The sequence below is a fragment of the Syngnathus typhle genome, linkage group LG16 (genome assembly GCF_033458585.1).
Source record: "Syngnathus typhle isolate RoL2023-S1 ecotype Sweden linkage group LG16, RoL_Styp_1.0, whole genome shotgun sequence".
Taxonomy (NCBI): Eukaryota; Metazoa; Chordata; class Actinopteri; order Syngnathiformes; family Syngnathidae; genus Syngnathus; species Syngnathus typhle.
Window position 1 is genome coordinate 6,239,996 of NC_083753.1, and position 21,384 is coordinate 6,261,379.

Consider the following 21,384-nt stretch of genomic DNA (forward strand, 5'->3'; position numbering starts at 1 on the left):
ACTAGCAAAAAAAAAAAAAAGAATCGTCATAAAAACTGGGAGCAATTTCTCTAATTTTTTAAAAGTGAAGACAATTTGTAATTTTAGTCTTGACAAATTAAATCTCTCTTTGCGGACAACATAAAATGATGTGGTGGGCCGTATCTGGCCCCCAGGCCTCGAGTTCAACACCCATGTTCTAAGTTGTCTAAATTTATTAATTTATTAATTAATTTATTTATTTATTTAATTTCTAAATTTCTTCTTTTATACTCAGGATAAAATTGCTGAATCATGTAGCAATTATCAGCAGGTTTCCAAATGTGACATTCCAACACACAAGGAGAGGCCTATTCCGTCAGTCCGAGGGACTCTGGTTTATCTCCAAGGTGTTTGGGCTGAAGGCCCCCATCGTGAAAGTATTCCAGGGACATGTGAGCAAAAGGGCAACTACAAGAAGTGCAAATATCTAGAAGAATGAAATCATGAAACGTTTCACCCCACGACATATTGCAAATGGATTGGATGTCTTGTAAATGTCATATTGAATCATAAAGACTCACTTGCTGGTGGAGCTGTAAGCAGCTATTAGTCCGAAGAAGAGGTTCTTTGTGTGCCAGCGGTTTCTGTGGGAATAAGAAACATTACATGGTTTTATGTAAAAACAAACAGTTCCCTCAACATTTAATGCATTAGTAATAAAAATGCATCAAAGTTCTTTTGTGTAGCTACGGTAACTTCTTTCCAAATTAGTTTGAAACATTTGTTTTGGTAGCAGAGTGACTTTTTTGAAGAGGTGTCACAGTGTTTATCATCTTAACATCTCAGTGTGGACTTTCTGATCATCTCATGGAGCTGCGTTGAATGTTTCATGAGTGCCTTCTCTGAAAAGAAACTCCAGAATGCTATTCGGTCGCACGTGAGTGCCGAAAGCTCGTGCCGAAAGCTCGTGGCGCCGAGTCAATACACCAAAGCGAGGAATTAACTTGAGTAAATATTCATTTCATCATAGTTGAATTGCAAAATGACCCCACGTTGAAGCTGTGAGCTTTCAGCCATCTCCCTCAGGTATATTTTTAGAGCTGAAAATATGTTCATAAAAAAAAAAGTCTTCACTTATGTTCTGTGTCTTGCAATAGAGGAATTCTACTTTTCAGATGACATCGTAGCACTAATATAGATTTCATTTGAAATAAAAACAAGGAAATCGTACAGCAAAATAAACATAAAATGAATTGTTGATCTGATTTTATTTTTAATTTCGTGAAACTTGATTTTTTTTTTTTATGTCGCTTCAACAGCCTTTCTTTCAGTGCACACATTAACAACACAAATAGATCATTGTAAACATTCACACAATCAAGTCAAGCCTCTCTGCAAGCACTAATAAGCGCAACTGTCTGGCTTGCTGCTCCTTGTGGCCCTTACCATATGGGGGAGCTGGGCATTAGCTAAAGTGTTAACCAGTGACTGGCTGAGGTTGGCCAGCTCATGCAGCAGAGAGTCATTTTGCTGTTCAATCACCTTGTTTTCCTCTTCCATGGACTTCAAGTTGGACTCCATAGTGGTGATCTGCGGAGGGAAAAGCCCACAAGGCTTATGGAGATGACTTCTTGCATATCCCAGTCGGTCAGGTGGGAAAAAAAAAAATGCCAACGCTTCAATGCGTTACCTGAGTTCTGAGTTTGATCATGTCCGCTTCCACTTGTGAATTGGAGTCACTAATGTCTTTGATCTCTTCATCCAGTTGTTTGAGCTCCTCGTCGTGATCCAAGCCTGCAGAACAGCCGGACGCACGGACGGCCCCGCAAAGGTTTCAAATATTACAGCAGGCTTCATATTTGATAGGGATCATTAAAATGACACATTAAAAGTCGGCGCCGATGAATTACGAAGGACATTATGACACAGCGTCTTCGCTGCTATGAAATATTTGACGTGGAGCATTTTAGTCAATTAAGGGAAGAAAGAATCTCAGACAATTTTGGATTATGATCTTCTCTTATCATTTACGAGCATCTAAATATGTGTGAAGGCTAAAGTTGAGTGTCAGCACGAGTTAATCAATGTTAGATTTACGTGCAGGATTTCTGGCTATATTTATAAGCTGCTCTTAAGCAAGCCGAGTCAACACATTTTGGGAATGGAAGTTGTCGGTACCGTTGTTGCTGCGCTGCTGCTTAATTGTGAGCATGTCCACTCCAGAGAGCCGGGCTTTCCTCATCGCCGAGGTGGCACGCGGACAGCCTGACAAACTGGGGACAGAGGAAATAAAAATTCTGCAACGCACGGAAAAGATTGCAAGCTGACCCAAATTTAAAATGCAAAAAAATGGGCCTCGGTTTTTATTGGCTTGTAAATAAAATAAAATAAAATAAAATAAAATAAAATAAAATAAAATAAAATAAAATAAAATAAAATAAAATAAAATAAAATAAAATAAAATAAAATAAAATAAAATAAAATAAAATAAAATAAAATAAAATAAAATAAAATAAAATAAAATAAAATAAAATAAAATAAAATAAAATAAAATAAATACCTTCGGTGTGTGAGGAAACTACCGCTGACGTGTCCCGAGCCGTCGCAGCCCGGCGTGGGACAGGACATTCCCTCCGTCTTGCCGGACTTCCACGTGAACTGGATGCCGTTTAGGTAGCCATCTTTTTGTCTCTTGGCAGCTATGGGGCATCCTGACGCACTTCTGTGGGATGCATACTTTCCCGTCACATGACCCTGACCGTCACATCCAGGAACAGGGCACCTGGAGGGCCGGACAAACAAAACTGTCAACAAACATTTTTTTAATTTCTCATGAATGTATTGCACAATAGTTGGGAATCACTGCCTTAGAATGATTGCATTTTTTCCAAATACATTGATCTACTACAAGTACCATATGTCTTGAAATGAAATCATTCTTAATTATGATGAAGTCTTTACACATGTCATTTTAATGGAAGAATACAGACTGTAATGGTAGTCCTATTCTTTTTGATCCTTTTTGTTAGATGTTTTTTTTCCTCTTTTCTCAGGGGGCCTCTCCCAAGACAACATTCAGACTTTCATTTGAATGGTACAAGGATCACCTTTTGAACAAGGACGTTAATGTGCATTTTGGTGATTAACACTCTAATGCGACACTTTAATATCTTGAAAGGTCTGTTACAATCTGAAATATTTGTCTCCAGAGAAGCTTTTTGTGCAAAGATAGTCAGAGACTAATTATAAACTGTGCTTATTGCCTCACACATTGCAGCTGATGTTTGATATGCAAAAATAAAAGACTACAAAAACAAGGTGATTTTTTTTTTGCATGGATAATTGTCATCTCATTTGCATGTACCTTTATTGCACTGCTTATTCCAACCAGAGTTTGTTTTCTACAGCTCAAAAACAAAAAGCTGCAATTCAAACCTCGGAGCTGTGAAGCAGATGCTTAAACCACTAGGGCACCAATCCCGCCACCTTTTTGATACTATGCCACCCATATAGTACATATCCAACCTAAAAGTCAGCCAATCATTCTAGCAGTCAAACATATGGTACAAAAGCCAGCAACAAACATTTAGCTTGAGAATAGCCCAAGTGTGTTGTTTGTGTTCTGCACCACAAGAGAAATCAATTTGGCTGCAGGAGCCAGGCCCGCAGAAGCGCACCCAGGGATTTAGGTAACGTCCAATCAATCTTTTCCTGCTTGCCCATCACTCCCCTCTCTCCTGGTGCTTCTGCAGGCAGGAGCACACCATACACTGCAGAAAGCTCACCTTTGCTGAATGCCAACCATCTCCAAATGTATATAGTAGCAATTTCTCAAGGGTTGTGTCTACCTGATTGGCTCTTGGTCTTCTTTGTTTTCTTTGCTGTGGATGATCTTTATTCCACTTTTCCTGGCCCGTGGACACCCTGAGAGGCTGCAGGTCAAAGGTTGCAAATGGTACTCGAGTACAAATTTGACACTGGAATACAGTCAGTTGGCAGAAAAAAAAATGTTGTGTACCTTCTGTGAGAGGCGTAGTTGCCAGTGATATGTCCCGAACCATCGCACCCTGGTGTCGGGCACCTGGGGCAGAAAACACAAAAAGGGCTCAGGGTCGAGCATCGTCACACTATTCAAAATAACGTACCCCTTTTCATTTCTTGTTAATCCATTTAAAACCATTTTGAAAAAAAAAGTCACGTAAAAGGTTTTAATGAGCCATTTAATAACGATAATGTACGTCCTATCATTACTTTTCATCTAGTCCCTTGCAAATCAGACAAGTCATCTCACGCCTTACTTGAGCTCTTGCGCGTTGTTGGCCAGCATACTCCGAATACTTTTATCAGCCAGTGGACAACCTGAGAGACTGAGAAATACACCCTGACGTTAGCAACAAAACAAATGTAGTCACGTGAACAAATAGTTGAGAATGCAAAACAGTCATGGTATGTTGGGGACGTGTTGTGAGTTGCCGTGTTGGGGTCTGAACACCTGCTCGGAATGTTTCTCATATTGGTGTGCATATTTTCAAAATAACGACCGACTTGATCCAAAAAATGAGTAAAAAAAGTACTTTTATTTGAGGGTTTATTGGTATTCTTCCTTCTTAACTCAATGTAAATATTAGACAAATTATTTGAGGCTGTTAATTGGCCTGATGTCCATTGACAGTAAGCTGAAAACACCAAATAGTAGGAGACCACCAGGAGAAAAGGAAGTCACACCTTCCATGTGAGGCGAAATTGCTCGTCAAGTGACCACTTCCGTCACAGCCCGGTGTTGGACATCTGTCACCGAAAAAATAGATAGTTTTATAAGGCCAAAGGGAAGGAGAGGAAAATTGCAGAAAGGAGGTTGCTGATTTTTGCACACCTCTAATAGATTCTATTTCTATTTTAGATGTTGTGTAAGATGGAAAGATTCAAAAAGAGAAAACTACAACCAAGCCTCTTTGCTCACCCAGGCTAGTAATTCCCTTGAGTTAAAAAATATTTGGACTCATTGGGGGACTCATGGATAAAATGATGCTCATTGAAATAAAATAGCAAACACACAGAAGAGGATGGAAATGGAAATAATGACTGAATGGATCTTTGATGGAGGATGCAGGTGTGTCCAGGTGCCTACATAAAATGGAGAAGTCATTGTAGGCTGACTCTTACGTTAGCAGGTCCTTCTTACTCTCCTTGCACTGGGCATACTTGGGCTTGGGACTGGCCATGTTTACGTCGGTGCTGTAGGAGCGGTCCTCCAGTAGATCCTGAAAGGGGTCCAGGTCATCCTGCTGGACACAAAAGTAGCAAAAGATCATGTCAAGCAAAAGGTTATCTGGGTATTCCAAAAAGTGCGTTCAACTGAATGCTCCGTTGGATGCGAGTGGTTGTTGGTCATGATGCGCCTTGCAATTGATGGCTGATAAGTCCGCTGCTCCATCTCAACCGTGACTTAATTGATGACACGCCGTTTAGAAAATGGACGGACGGCAGCTCGACGTGGATGTTGATCTATGTGGCTGTCGAGCCTAACCTTGCTATCAAAATAGGATCTTCTTTGTGAGCTTCACTGCAGATATACAGTATTGATTTTTTTTTTCCATTCTTAAGAACAATTGAGGGAGTTGGCTAGGCTTCTTCTTGCAATGCATAATTCAGCCGCTAGATGGGACTGCCGTGTCGTTGCCTACACCCGTAAAAGGGCCGGGCTTTGTCTGCAGTGTATGCACTGTGCAACCAACCAGGCCACGACAGTTGATACGATTCCCTCTCCTATCTTTTTTTTTTTCTTCTCTGTTCCATGCCCGCAGTGTAAGTACAGTATGGCTTATGAACAGACAGAAGCAGAAATGGCCCCAAAGGATTCGGGTATATCTAAACTGCGAGCGGGTGAGGCTGGCTCATGCAGGCCTCGCCAATTTAAAGGAAGACATGACGCCCAAAAAGTAGGCTAGCTCAAACATAGACTCAGACGCATGGAAAACAAAAGCATATAGGGAGGGAGGGAGAGAGCGAGAGAGAGAGAGAGACTGCACATGGGGGCGCCTGTGCACATCGACAGATGCACCCAGCAGTGGTGCATTGATTTCCAGCAGTTCTTTGATGAGATGAGCTATTCCGCCTCCCTCCCAAGGTGCTACTTTGCATAATTCATCTCAGAGAAGAGCAAAAATGCGAAGAGAAAAAAAAATGTAGCATGATGCGGAGAACATGACACAAACACGAGATACGTCAATGCATTTTTACTACTCGTGTCAATCCGCTTGTAGATTTGTTCGGACTGCCTCGGAAATGTTTCCGAGCCGTACCAAATATGAGATCGGGCCGATTTTCAAAGAGCAATGCAAATGTTTGACAATGTGGAATCTGTGTTTGAAATGAAGCATCGGCGTCATCAATCTGTGCTGTCTAAATCCCACTGCTAGAATTGACTGTATGTGTCATTAGTCTTCATTGTCGCTATTCCAATCTTTGTATGCGGATCAGGGTTGTGTCATTCTTTCACAGCAAACTCAAATATTTCCAAATGTTACCTCTTTCTCGTCCTCATCTATGTGTTTGATCTTGGTGTAGTCTACAGGCAGGTCCCAACAGTCGGCAGCGTCGCCCATGCCGTAGCAGCGGGAGCCCAGAAGGGCAGCTTGCCTCTGGGGGGACATGGGTTCTAGCGGGGTGAGCACAGAGTCGCCGCCGCCGCCGCCTCCGCCGCCGCCGCCGCATAGACGCTTGCTCATACTCAGGTCCAAAGTACCGTTCTCGTCAACATCCAGGCTGGGACTCTGGATGCGGTGGTTGGAGGGGGTCAAATGAGAATGGGGTTTTCGGATGCATGTGTGTGTGCGTATGTTTTCAGTCCAATGATAGTGGTTGAAGGGAAAAATGAGACATCAGGAGGGGAAAATAGAAAGAGAAAAGAGAGAGAGAGAGAGAGTTTGGGATTAAATAACAGTCAAACATGCCGTGCCGAAAAACAATGAGCGGATTTAACGAGAAATACGTTTTGAAATCAGCAATCTCAATGTCCTAAATAACAAATATTGCAATGAGCCAAAAGTGGACGAGGTCATCAGCGCTCAAGGACGAGCGCATCCCTCTGCCAGCATCTCTTTTCTCTCTCTTTCTTTCCTTCCTTCCTTCCAGCCTGCTGTATATGTAGTGGAATATCCATCCCATGTTCTGCTCAGTCACAAGTGGGGGGCGCTTTGCACGACTGCGTGTTGCACGCGTGTGACTCTAATGTGAGTGGACGTCATGGGATGGAGGTGGTGGAGGGGGTGAGGGGCTTCCAGAGCTGTGATGAGCAGCAAAGGCTGCAACTAGAGCGCTGCAAACCCCAAAATAGAGATATTTTATATGATCTTTTCCAAAACAAGCTATATTTGAAATATTTTGCTCCACTTGTGCAGATAAGAAAATCTTGCGGTTGCGTCCTATCTAATCTGCATGACTCTTGATTCACATTTCTCCTCCACCACTTCCCTTTACCCCCTCCCTCTCACAAATAATAACGCTGATTCTAGCAGACACTGTCCCAAGGGGGGCGAGGTCTCCTGGTGTCACAAGTCCAAACCTCTGTGACGCACTCACTTGATTGCATTGGGTGAGAATATTTACTTCACACTTTCCGTGGTACATATTATTGTTCAGCGAACACGCAAGGTCCAAATAATGGAGTTTGGTGCGGAAGAACCCGAGAGCCTCGACCTCACCCCTTTAGTTTGTGAACCCCGATCCTTGATGCAACATTAAATCTCGAATGTCCGATTGAGTGGCATAGTCAGTGAATGCATCACGTACGACAGATCCAATGACATGACTCAACCCCGCCTAATCTAATCATGATAACATGAGAGGATCTCTCTTTCATTGAACCCTTGCCGTGGTTCCTCCCTCTGCATTCAATGGCGCTGCTGCTTGACTGCAAAAGCTTGACCAATAAGCTCATTTCAACTCTTTGCGATCCGTAGCAGTTCTCGTTACACAAATAAAGATTCTCTAAAGCCGTGGGCTTGAAACTTTCTGCATGTTGGCCAACTGTCACAAATACTTCCCAGCACTTTTAAAAGTACTGTACAAACAATGGTTAGCACTCGCCCCGAGCGTCTACAAACAGTCCCATGAGTCATGCACCGCTCTGCTCTTCTCGAGTTGTGATAGAATTAAATGTATTTTTGTAATAATCTCAACTCTTTAGCCAATTCGTCCGCACACGATTTTGTGCAGCAGCAATCACCTTGTCGACACGTATACAGAGAAGCAAAGATGTTTTTTAAAATCCGAAATATATTGAAGGACACCTAACATCTGAATAAAATCAATAAATATGCTTTTTTAAATAGCAAAACTAACTCCAACCTAACTCATTTGAAATACTACAATACTTGATAGATGCAAATGTGACGGGTCAGCAGCAGTATTTTGAAGGAGAATAATAAAAAGCAACAAGGTTTCCCTCAAGCTCCACAAGTGAAATCAATTCTCTCATGACATTCAAACACTGCATCCATTGAAATGAAGGCAATTCATTTCAAGTTATAAGTCAAATGGACTGAGCTGTAAATAATAATGAGGGCTAGATTAGCGTTTGTGAGGAGCACAGATAGTCAGAGAGAGCGAGTGTCGGGCACGACCCGAGGTGCTGAGATGAAAGAGGATGAGGAAAGAGGGGAGGGGGGGGGGAAAAAAGGGCCGTGTGAAGTCTCCTGTCTTCCCATCCTGCCCCAGGAGCATCCTGCCTGTCTCCCCCCCCCACCCCCAACATAGGACAGACAATGAAATGATTTAGGACCACAGGAAGTCCTGACTGCTTCAGGCGTTTGTTTCCGCCAACTTTGCTTTGAAAAGATGTGGCTTTTGGCTTCTCCTCCACTTCCCTTCCTTGTTTTGACTGTGACACTTCACCGTAGAACTTTTTCCCCTTCTGCACTGCGGTAGTTCGAAAAATGCCACAAAAGAACCAAATAAGAACCAAACAAGATACCTCCATTGAGCGAGTATTAGCTCTCTCTCTCTCTCTCTCTTTCTCAATCTCACTCTCTCTTCCGTTCTCCCGCCCGCCACCATTTTCCCGCTCAGCATCTCGGCGCAGATAATACGGAAACAGCGTCACCTTATCTTCTCAGAAATGACACATTGGGTTTATGCCATGTCAAACCACGCTTGGTCCTGCTCCTATCTGATCCCCAACACGGGGGGGGGGGGGGGATGCTCCTCCCTATCTTTGTGGGCTTTCTCAGCCAGCATTTATCTAATGAAGAAAGCATGGAGATAATCTATGACTGCTACAGGAGATGGAGCATGAGGCTGCAGGATCATATGAGGGGACATTTTCAACCTTGAGAACCTCCCAAGAATGTATGTATTTTTTCGTTGCTGTCATGTTGTGGTCTCCTACCTGCGAGCACAGATCCTGCGGCTTTCCTCCCATTCCGTGAGGCATCTCTCGGCAGCGCGTGGACAGGTTGAGGATGGCCGTGGCGGCCATGTGCGCGGCCTCCATGTCGTGGCTGTAGTCGAAGCTGCTCTTGCTGCAGGTGCTGCTGGCGCTGCTGCCGCCGCCGCCTCCGACGCCCCCTCCTCCACCTCCACAGCTCAGACTGCTGCTGCTGCTGCTTGGAGCGTAAGTGCTGGTGGTGCTGCTGGCTGAGCTGGAGTTCTTGCAGTAGCGCTTAGCTGCAGGACACATGGTAGGAACCAGAAAATGTGTTGGTCATGCTAATGCACAGGAATATTGCGAATGGACCAACGAGTCAAACAATGCGAGAGTATTGACCAAATAATGTAAATGCACTTAAATGACTTTAATTTATCAACCAGATTAACACCATTAAAAAGAAAACGTTTATTGCAAAATAATTTTAACCTCCCTCCCTCCTTTTTGTTTGGATTATGCACATTTCATGCTCAAGAGCAAGCAAGTTTTGTTTGCTCACAGCCCGAAATTGAAAACAGCCGCTTTGCCAGGTTGTCACCGAAATCAAGCAGACAAATGTGATATCTGCACACGACAATGCTAATATGGCCTTGGATGACAAGAAGCCCAACGCATTCTGGTTATCGCCTGGCTTTCTTCTGGCTTTGATAGAAAGACTTCTGTTCTCTGTGGAAATACCACACATTTCCAAATGTCTCTGACTTCAAAGTTCTTGTCTTTAAAAAGATGGAAAGTGGATACATTTCAATCCACGTTTATTTTCATTTTCCATGGAACAGTTTAGCTTTTTTTTTTTTTTAATCAGATTTACAGTTTTTTAACCCGTTAAAACAAATCAAGAAAAATGAATTTCAGCTATCTATGGACTTGTAATGCCTGCTTTGAATGGCTACCACATGAGATGGCCTTCTCTGATGAGGTCATTTTGTTATGAAAGATTACCGTCAAATCCTTTGGGCGAGGTATCCCTGTGCCCGTGAACCTTGGGTGCAATGGCCCGTTTGCCGTACATTTGGTGGTTGTTGGTGCCCTCGAAGGCGCTGTAGTCAAAGCTGGTCTTGGAGTACTTCTCCAGCTCCTTGGCCAGGTTGGATCGAGGTGTACTGGTGGAAACATTGTTCTCGTCACCATACTGAGGATAGTCCAGTTGTTTGACTAAGCACATAGGCCTGGAAAATAAATGACGAGGGGGTGGAAATTGGACCGAGCCGCTGAAAATGGCCCAAGGGAGGGGAAGGAAATTTGGCTTTGAGTGGGCAGACTCAAAGGAAAGCATGGGCAGACTCTTGGCAATGCTCCAGGATTGGAAGATGGAGGCTGATGCTGTTTAAGAGAAAGGAGATTCTCTTTCTTAACCTGCACTGCCAATAAAAAATAACTTTCTTTTTATCACATTTGCTATTGTTGTTAATGGTTTCAGAATTGGACACGAGTGGCCGCAATCCATGAAGTGCAACTTCTTATCTATTCAGTCGTATCTAAATATAGAAGGTGAAATAATTTGTGACATTTAATATCTGTAGGACTTGGTCCTGTCCTGACCTGTGCAACGCCATTAGAAATTCAACCGACGGGAACGAGATTTGTCTTCAATGGTAAGTCTTTTGAAAGTATTTGCAAAAGGATAGAACATACAAACAAAAGCAACACAAAGGGGAAAAGGAACAAAACATTTCCGTGTGACAGAAATGATGGAACAAACATGGAGCTCCCTCAATAACATAGTCAGAAGGTATCAAACAATCCATGCCAATTCATCAAATGGTAGAACATGTTATCTTTTTATCTGTGAAAAGTTCTGACAGCTTCTCTCTTTGAAGACCACCTGATGAGAAATAAGAGAAGAGAGTCGTCCGGTCCTACCTTAAGACTCTGTCAGAAGCCTGGTTGGGCTTGGAGCCGTCACAGCTCTGGTGTTTCTCCTGGGCCTTGGCCAGCTTCTCAGCTGCAGCGATGGGGCATCCAGACAGACTGAAATACAAAAAACTGTGTCCACATTGGCACCATACAATTTTCAATTCTGAGCTCAACATGTGTGTGTGTGTTATATAAAAGGTGATAATTGTTGATGTGCTTGTGTGACAAACTCATTCTCGCGTGGCTGAGTCTCTGAAATAATATTAATTAGAGGTGCTTGTATCTTTCTTGTTGGGGATATTTGTCTTCATACATTTTGCCACTGCAAGCACATTTTTATATTCACATAGTAGCTGCTATAGAATGCAAATGTCCTGACAACTAACTGACCAAATGTGTCAAAAAACCCGCTGCCATCCTTAACCTCCATTTTCAGGCCTCACCAAATGCACTTTGACAGTGGCCCGAAGCCAATGTGGAGCTGTGCTCATGAGCACCTGTCACAAATGCGTGTCTGCGCATCCAATGTGTACGGCTTCGGAGCCAAAGTGAAAGTTTAGGGCTCGTGCGGATGCACGTGCCTATTTGGCGCCCGCGCCGTGTCAGTGAGCACGGTATGGGGGCACTGTGGTCTTCCCAGGTCTACACCTTTGCTGTCACCCCGTCTGAGTGGCAGAAAGGTGCTAATAGCTGCTGCTATACTCCGACTCCCTGAGCATCTGCTGTAGGTGACTCCCCCCACCCACCCATCTGACGGCACGGCTATTTTTGTTTCCCCCTCCAAACTTGCACCTGATAGATTTTTTTTTCTTTTTCCTACCGGGGACTGTTGAATGATTTATGCTTTAGCGTGTATGAGCCAATGCATTGTAATCAGTCTCATGTGAAATATGGCATCATGATCGAGGGGAAGAAGTTAAAGCCCTCAGAGAGTGAAGGCTTTTATGGCAGTCAGTTAAAAAATCAAATCAGTGGCTATGTTCAATTTCAAAATGCTGGTTCAGATGAAAGATGCTTTGATAGTTCTGATGAGCTTGTTTTTGTCCCTCTGCATTTAGCAAGTATACCCCGGCCTCCATGTCGCGTTAGCCATATTCTGTATGATTGTTAGCTCCACTGGCTCTGGTTGGCTTGACCTGACACTTTGGGGTCTTAGTCACTCGTCTGCCTTCCTACCCTTCCGTACTGCTCAGTTGAGTCTTAAGCTTTGATTCACGCTGCAAGTCTCAGGCTCTAAATCAGATTTTTTTTTTTTTAATCTTTTACATGTGAGCAATATCCAGTATTTTTGTGTGTGTACTCTGCAGTTGCATTGATATAAAATTCACACCATATTTCATTCTGTTGTTCTTATGTTTGAGAATACTGTGAATATTTATTTATTTGATAATATTTATGATATATGTATTTATTTTCTAATATTTATCTGAATAATTTTCCTTCCAGGTATTGTTCATTTTGCGTGGGTGCTTTAACATTGTGTGTATCACATTCCAGGTGGATGCATCGAAAATGACGTTGCAAACAAAAACAAACATTTGGAGAAAGAAGAAACCAGCAGACAATGAAAACAACAAAACATCGCCGATGGAGGTAATGATCCCCATCAAGGCAACAATAGGTTCGTAATAACACACCAAATAATGATTGGATGGAAGGGGGAAAAAGTCAAATGAAGATCTCACGCACGTCCATACCAACTGAAATAAGATCCCACAGAAAAAAAGGGGAGATGGATCGAGCCTGTTTCTTCCGGGCAGGCCGTCCGTCACTTACCTCCTATGGGAGTTTCTGTTGCTATTGACATGGCCGCGTCCAGTGCAGCCAGGCGTAGGACACTTAAGAACGTTCTCATACATAGCCACAACTTCATAGCGACAGGAGACAGGAGTGAGAAACACGCAAGGTTAGGAGCCCCTCGAAAACCACGCATGACTTCGATTAGCGTGTGAGCTTGGCATTATAAACATCATTAAGGAATGAGCCTGCGTGAACCCAAATGACCTCTTCTTCATTTTAATGAACGCAAGTTTGAAAGGGCAGGCAAGGTTTCCCACCATATTGCTTCCACTTATCCGAGCCTTTCCAATTAATATTCATGCAATGGGCACAGTCATGAATAAAAAGGAGCCATTTAGGTTCAGCAAGACGCAGAAATGGAAGGAGGGGGGGAATCGGGGCCATGCCGAAAGCAGATTCAACCGACAATCATGCAAAACACATGTCTTGAAATCAATAGACGATCCCTTCCCTCTGTTATTCGCGCTTTGCGATCGCCGGCACGTCGTTAGCGTCGGTAGCCCGGTCCTCGATACCGTTTACCATTAAAACAGTCCATAACTGTCTCACGCCCCGTGGCAAGCAGCCAATTAGATTAATGATCTATGGATGTCGGAGAGGAGCTGTCGGAGCACTGCAGGCGGGGGCGGCGGGAAGGGTCGCGGCGACACCGTGGCGTGCCGGGCCAAACCCCATCGGCATCAGCTTCATCATTATGGCCCCCTTAAACTTTCACCCCTCATCATCCTCTTTGCCTTCCATACTAATTGGTGTTGGGCGCAGGTAATTGGAAGAAGCCTGCCGCCGCAACTTGCCACGAGCCAATACATTATGCATAGGCCGCATTTGTCCTGCCCTCTGCAAAGAGGCAGGAAATTGAAGCAGCGCAAAATAGTCTTAATCAAATTGCGAGATGGCGGGGAAAAAAAGGGGGAAGGAATACGTACAAGGATGCCAACTGTTTGCGGATTGTGCCTTACATGTGCAAATCGCATTTGAAAGTAACAATCAATACCGGAGAGGAAGAAAGAAAGCTAAAAACGAGCAAATGGCGAAGGGAATGAATGAATTTGAGATATAATTTAATTGTCATTTTTCACATTTCCCAAGGAGCTGTCTGGCTGCACTGTGTGATTTCCCAATTAAATGAAACCACTGCATTAATAAAACATAATCTATCCAGCACAGCAAATGCATTAACAGCAAAAAAGAAGAGCCTGTCGCCGAGTCTGCCCCGCAGGTAGTCACTTGCGCGGCATGTTGTCGTCTTCACCTTTAAACGAGTCAAGCAAAGACTCTGTCTGTGTGAGACTATTGAACACGTATTGGCAGGACGTTAGCGATTGGCTGACGAGGCAGAGACCAGCCCGATGAAGCAGGTCACCTTTTGCACTGCACGCTCTGGGTGTCATCCTTGAGCACCAAAGGCAAGGGCACGTCCACCGCGATATTAGCGAGTATATTATTTGATCAATCATTTAGCCGTGTTGTCGTTCGTGGAGTGAAATAGTGAGAAAGGTTTTGGCCGCACTGTTTTAAAACCATTTATCTGATCTATTCACAAAACTCTATCAGCCAAGTTAACAAAACATTTTAGACAAAAGTAAGCAGGGACGTGCGGTCAGGGCAGGCAATAATAATAATATTGATTAAAAAAAAAAAGAATATTAATTCATATTTGTCCACTATCGATACAGGCTATATGCCGATTTCATTTGATTGAGAGTCCAGTCTCATAACCCTTTAAAAAGAGCCTACGAACCAATAATGCAATGCAGAAGTTCTGCTGCTGAAATCTCCATTGTGATCGGCTATCTCGGATTTTTTTTTCACGCAAATCACTCCTATGGTTATTAGGTTGCGCAAACATCAACATCTTGGTGGAGGTAATGAAACCTTTCAGCCAATCATACATGCTGTGACAAACAATGAATGTGAGCGCACAAGTGGACATTAGCAGTGTGTAGAAAGTGAGCCTCGTGCAAAAACACTCATCAATTTCTGCATTTAACAGATCAACTTCCCATTTCATACCTCATCACCACGGCACACTAAGCAGGCAATCAGCGAACAGAACTATGGCTGCATGCAAAAGGTCACCGGAGAAGTGGCGCTGCAGGCCTTCACTATCAAACAGATCCACAAACACGCACGCAGCGAGTCCGACTCAGCAGTCATCACAGGGAGGCATGCGGAGTGACATGGAAGATCCAAGGCCACGGGTTGGCCGCTGCCGCTACGAGAGCAGATGGCTTACTTTCTGGCGGCACTCTGTCTTTGTGCGGACAGCCCGACAGGCTCCGATGGTGAGGGTACAAGCCGGTCACGTGACCCGTGCCGTCGCAGCCCGGCGTTGGGCACCGACTTTCTTTCTTGTCGGCGCGCGAAGCATCTGTGCCGAGGAAAGATCACATGAAGAACAATTGGAGGTGGCTCAAGTTGCAGAGAACCAAAGGTCAAATGAATACATTTGATTTTCAAACTTTGCTCAATTCTCATTTTGCATGAACCTTGGACATTCATTGAAATAATGAAAAATTCAACCCTTGCCAGTGATTGGAGAAAACATTTTTGGGTCAACACTTTGTATTACAATAATTCATTTCATTTCAAATATCCATATAAATATATATAAGTGAAGTTGAATGAAAGAATATATTATTAAATGTCACCATTCCATCATTTGAATGATCTATTTATTACTTTGCCGTCTATGAAGACAAAAACACAATTCCAAACGGGGACTGCATATGTACAACAGAAAGGTCAGTGACCTGCAACAAGTCTTCCAATTGTCTTGCATTCAACAAGCGAGTGTATGAGAAATGGCACCGAAAAATCCATGATTCCTTTTCTTACTTCTTGTTTTGCAGAGCTCGTGTTACCAAAATGCAGCACTATGACAGACTGCAATGTTCATTAGGCGCTACAGGCGCGGCTGATTAAAGGTTTCCAACTCTGTAACTCCCAAGGCACTAAGTGACAACCCCACAAAACCCCCAGAGGCTACGAAATAAGAACAAAGAAGAAGAGAATCAAGTGAGGAGTAGGGTTAAGAAGAGGTGACATGGAGCACACCCACACTTTCACCCAAATCAAATGTCGGCGTCGAGGCGGCTGCGTGTTGTCATTCATTTTTTTTTTCCCCCTCCCTCCTCTTCTGTCTGGCTTTGATATAAAACAGTATTTTGATCATTTGACTCGTTAGGAACGGCTTCTTTTGAGGCCCTGGCTGTAATAAAATAGAAATAAAAATGTTAACTGCATGCCACTTTTGGTTGCCAGCCCTTTTTCGGAGGAAGGGATATTGATTTGCATAGAAAATGGCCCCCATTACCATACAATGGCTGGATAATTAATGTGCAGTCAGTGGGCCTGTTGTTCCTTATCGGTCATTCGGGGAGCCCCGGGTAACCTGGTGCATCTTTTTGCCGGACCGCCTTCATCCCTGACCCCCCTCCTCCCCGCCTCCATCTCTTCAGCACGTTGCGTTTTATAAATCACCCAGAGGAACCCCGCCGAGCGAGTGTCTGCTACTATCGTCTGGCCGCTATGGAGATTATGATCAGGCTCTTTATTTCGCCGTCATGTGCGGAAGAGTCTCCAAATTAACATTTGTGTGGCATTTAGGTTGCAAGATATACCTGCTGAGAATTGTGTGGCATTTGAGGTTTAATATCAGCCTGCTGTGAATTAGCATGCTCTTATTTGCGTCTCTTGTCTAAATATCCTGTGTGGGGAGAAATCATTTCGCCTAATTAAGGCGGAATATTACTGCAGTAAAAAGATATGATGAGAGAAAATCCTTTGGAGTGAAGTGCATTCAAACAAGCCGCGATGAGTTTTGCACTTTCTCGCAACAGCCTGCAGACAGCCAGCGTAACGGCAACTCATGTTCCGTTTGTCCTTCCGTGGGCTCCGCTGAAAATCTAACAGTAGGGTGTAAGCATAGTAAAGGAATGTCGAAATTAATTCTCTGCAAAGACGTCCTCTTCCCCGAGTCCTTAAAAGTCGGTTTAAAAATAGGAGGCTTTACCCCAAGCTGCATCCCAGGGATGAATGTACGACCCTAACAGGCCGTGCAGATTGCCATTACTTATGCCTGACAAGCCTACCCTCTGATGTTTCCATGCTGGCCTATTTTAACAACATAAGATGTTGCTGCTGCTGCTCCTGCTGCTGCTGCTGCTGCTGCTACCAAGATTCAAATTTTCAAATTGGCTTGTCCTGAGGTGATACTGAGGAAGCCAGGATGTATCTGGGTTATCTGCAGAAAAGGATGGACACTAGAGAACAGTGGGCGCTAGCTAGACGATACTGTATTTGAGTCTTGCAATGAAGAAAGAAAGTCACCCAGACGTTGTAAGGACTACAGCTGCCTTCAATAAGATGCGATGTATCAAAATGTGCTTTTATTTCCCCAGTATTGTTTTAATTAGCACATCTACGATACAGTCAGAAGGTTCTGTCCATATTATTGTTATTATTTATTTTTTGTACAGATTTGATCACACCAACAAGTATTTTGTATTTTGATATTCTTATTATTTTCTTGACATATAGTATCTCACCATATGAAATTGCTTATTGTACATTTTGATGGATAATTTTGCGCAGGGTTGTGTTCAGCACTCACCTTTATGGTAGAAAAGCTTCTTCATTCCATCAGGGAGTCGCCCTTTCCGCTCAATGGCATAGGCATGCCGTGAGCCGTGGTCATCGTGGCCGTACCTCACGCCGTCTCTCCTGGCTGCTTCCGCCTCCATCTTATCCCGCAGCGCCTTGGCACGTTGGGACTCCAGCGCAATGGCCTTTTCCAACAACGACAGGTTCCCTTTGGTCATGTCAAACACTTCCTCGGACCTGTCCGACGTGACGGAGGCCGTGTCTTCGTCAAAGTCCCGGTGGTGAAAACGTTCCCCCTGCGCGCAACTGGCGAAGGCCTTGGATCGCGGGCTCAGTTGCTCCTCCAGCTTCATCAGATTGTCCATGTCGGAATAGTTTCTGTCCAGCGTTCGTCTGTCGTCCTGGCTGTGCTGGAAGTCCCCGTAGCCGTGATGCTGGGGCTGCTGGTTCATGTCCCCGCATAGGTAATGATTCTGCTGGAACGAGCCGTTGCGGTCGGCGGGTTTCGTTTCGCTCAGTTTGCGAGCGAGATCGAAGCATTGATTCCGTAGGCACTCCAGACTGCTTAGACACACTTCCTCGTCGCTGTTTTCAAAAGGTCCGTTCCCAGTACTCTTATTTAGTCCGTTCCCCCCGCCGTGCACACCGACGCCGTTGTGGGAACAGTCTCCGTGTCCAGCAACGCCTCCCTCATAGTCCTGTCCTTCTAAATTGTCCGACAACACGGCACCGTGTCCCTGTGCCAGAAGTTTGAGCGAGTCCACGGTCTCTCGAACCACGTCGCTATGAACGTCCAAACTCAGATCGTTGTGATTGCCTGTTGGGGTTTCCTCGTTCTCCTCCTCTTCTTCTTCTTCTTCTTCCTCCTCCTCTTCCTCCTCCTCCTCCTCTTCTTCCTCCTCCTCTTCCTCTTCTTCATCTTCCTCCTCTTCCTCCTCCTCCTCCTCTTCCTCTTCCGCACTGTGAGAGGAGTTGCTGTTCATCTCAGACTCCGTCATGGCCCGGTTGGCGGCGTCTTCCGCAATCTTGCCCAGGTTGAGCAGCGATTTGGCCACAAGCTCGTCGTAGTTCTCGTACTCGTCGTTGTTGTTGTCATCCTTCTCCATTGCGGGACCCGACTTGGCGTTCCCGCCACCGCCACCTTCACCTCCTCCTCCACTGTTGACCTCACCGCCTCTCATCGGCTCCTCCTCTGTTTAGAAACAAAGAACAAACATTTTATTAATTCCATAGACATCATCTTGTTGGAGCAGCTTTCTCAATTGGATATCTGCTTGCATTCATAATGTACTTTGAGAGTCTTGCCGGCAGCTTGTATTCTGAGTTTCGAATCAGTACAGAAAATGAGATTCCGAGAAGAGACGTTCCTCGGAAATGCGGCCAAGCTGCTAGGTTGGCCTTCAATTTTGAATCGCAATCATAAGTGCTTTGACTGAATCCACGTCACATTTGGACATTACTGTTCAATTACGATACAAATGTAGTTTAAGTCAGAATTCTGTTAGAGGGCAAAATTGCAAATATTTTGTTTTGCACCAAATGTTCTTCTATAGACAGAGCTACAACATTCGAAGAAGGCCACTACTGCTACTTCACTGCTAAGGAATGTCACAAATGTCCAGGCTGGTATTTTGACAGTCCTAGTCTAGCAGCAGAAGCCTCCTGCACTGGTACGGTTGAATTTCCGATGCTATGACACGTGGCACAGGGAAGCAATTAGAGGAGCAATCACAGTACACAAAAGGAATGTGCAAGTGAAACAGATTAAGGGAGGAAACGGGACGCTAGCCTGCCGTGAATTGGCTTTGGATTAGCTACAGAGATGTACAAGCCGCAGAGGAACACAGCAGAAGCTCCAGGATGTCACCTCTATTACCTTTATGTGATTGGAATCTACAATCCGGAACCGCTGTCATGTGGAGCATAATACTTGATGCATATGGAGCGATTTCTTTTGCACTTCTATGGGGGGAGGAACTGCCAATAAAATGCTGTAAGGCATTAAATTCTAATCAGGCAAATGATATTATGATTACAGAGCTTAGTGCCTCGAATGACTCGGATTCAGTATTTGCCGGTAAAATACGTGGGAAGGTGAGGAGCCGGTTTGGCTTGGCTCGGCTGCGGGACGTAATGAATGGGTCCGGGATGGTGCTTTCACATGTCTGCAAGAAAATAAGAGCACGGCTGCTCAGGCGCCACGTCAACACTTTGGGCGGGTAGAAGGGAGCGTCAAACGGGGTTAACACACTTCCCCCTCAGAGCCTCACTCTTAATTGGACTTGAAGGCACTGTCAGGTCCAATCGCCATGCGGGGGTGCAAAGCAGAGTCTGCTGGAGAGAAACCTGCCAAATCTGGTGGTAGGCACGTCAAAGAAGTTAGGGGGTCGGTAGGGGGCCACATATGGGCTAGAAGAATACCAGTCACAAAACGATCTACTTTTAGAGTCCGGTTCTTACAAAAGCGAAGCGAGCTGTGGTTAGCATGTTTGCTTCACAGTTAGGAAGTCTGGCTTTGAGTCTCCACGTGGAGTTTCCAGACACTCATGGTGTCCTCCCAACGCATGTTTTATTAGGCCCGGGGGCTTGATCGGGCACGCCGCATCATTTTATGTGGCCCGCAAATCATGTCGTCACTTCCTAAACTGATTTCGGAAATACTCAACATCTTCATCTTGGGCGGAAACAAGTTAAGGTTTTAAAAATGTCGCTATTGCATCAATAGAGTGTCATAAAAGCTTTTTTATATATCAACGGTAAGTAAAAAGAGTCAGGCAGTGAATGAATGGATGAATCATATAAACAAACATCTCAAAGGAATATTGGATCACAGACAAGTTGTTCTTCCAGAATGTTGCTACTGATCTCATTCCTCATTCGGATGCAAAACACAATGTTTGAACATCATGTCGACCAGCCCCAAATACTTCACACAGCCCATCAAATATGGAAATACGAGCATGAATATGCAGATGATGCACACAGCCACTTTTTTTTTTCTTTTTTTTTAAATCATGATAATGAAATTCCAGCACCGTTTTCTGATGTGAATTGCAATTTACTCACCTTGCCCTTGCTCCCCTTCCTCCTCCTCTTCCTCCTCCCCCTCTTCATACTCCTCCACCGCCACTGTCTCCTCCTCTTCCTCCTCCTCCTCCTCCTCCACTCTCTCTTCCTCTTCCTCCACATCTACCTCTTCCTCAGCCTCTCCTCTCCCCACCTCGCCTTCCTCATGCTCCATTTGCTCTTCATTGTAGTCCATATAGCCTTCAACCTCCTCCACCTCCCCCTCCTCCTCCTCTTCCTCTAGCGCACCATCCTCTTCCTCCTCCCTGTCGTCCATCTCCTCTGTTCCATCCGTCTCGTAGCACTCCTCCATTGTGGAGTTGTCCATGTCGTCTAGGTAGGTGCTTCTTTTGGGGGAGGTCTCCAAGGTTTGCCTGTCTAGACTCTTTCTCTTCTTGGCCACGGGGCATCCGTACACACTGCACGGGAGAGATAAGAGAGAGAGACGCCATTAGCGCTTAGCCTCACCTGGACAGAAATGTTCACTTTCTCTGTCGGGAGTTGCTTTGTGTCTCCGCAAAGATGTGCACATGCAGTTATGACAGCAAAAGAAATTATTATTTCATAATAATATGAATTCGTTTATATGAATTATTTTATGATAATATGATTAAATATTACAGTAGTTGAATGATGTATTAACAATGATTGCATTCAAATTGAAATCT

At 44.4% G+C, this 21,384-nt stretch overlaps 1 protein-coding gene across 1 annotated transcript in view; it reads right to left on the bottom strand.

The window, feature by feature from the left end:
* Positions 1–21,384, bottom strand: part of myt1lb (myelin transcription factor 1-like, b) — a 63,061-nt gene that overhangs the window by 2,538 nt on the left and 39,139 nt on the right. The window contains exons 5-21 of the mRNA XM_061302110.1: positions 20,717–21,135; positions 17,661–18,842; positions 15,282–15,416; positions 13,022–13,112; positions 11,252–11,359; positions 10,331–10,557; positions 9,350–9,627; positions 6,489–6,734; positions 5,125–5,243; positions 4,260–4,328; positions 3,980–4,042; positions 3,810–3,893; positions 2,522–2,743; positions 2,140–2,234; positions 1,652–1,755; positions 1,408–1,551; positions 543–605 (exon numbers count right to left, since the gene is read on the bottom strand). Of these exons, the coding sequence (XP_061158094.1) occupies positions 543–605; positions 1,408–1,551; positions 1,652–1,755; positions 2,140–2,234; positions 2,522–2,743; positions 3,810–3,893; positions 3,980–4,042; positions 4,260–4,328; positions 5,125–5,243; positions 6,489–6,734; positions 9,350–9,627; positions 10,331–10,557; positions 11,252–11,359; positions 13,022–13,112; positions 15,282–15,416; positions 17,661–18,842; positions 20,717–21,135 (3,649 nt within the window). The remainder of the gene's footprint in view (positions 1–542; positions 606–1,407; positions 1,552–1,651; positions 1,756–2,139; positions 2,235–2,521; positions 2,744–3,809; positions 3,894–3,979; positions 4,043–4,259; positions 4,329–5,124; positions 5,244–6,488; positions 6,735–9,349; positions 9,628–10,330; positions 10,558–11,251; positions 11,360–13,021; positions 13,113–15,281; positions 15,417–17,660; positions 18,843–20,716; positions 21,136–21,384) is intronic.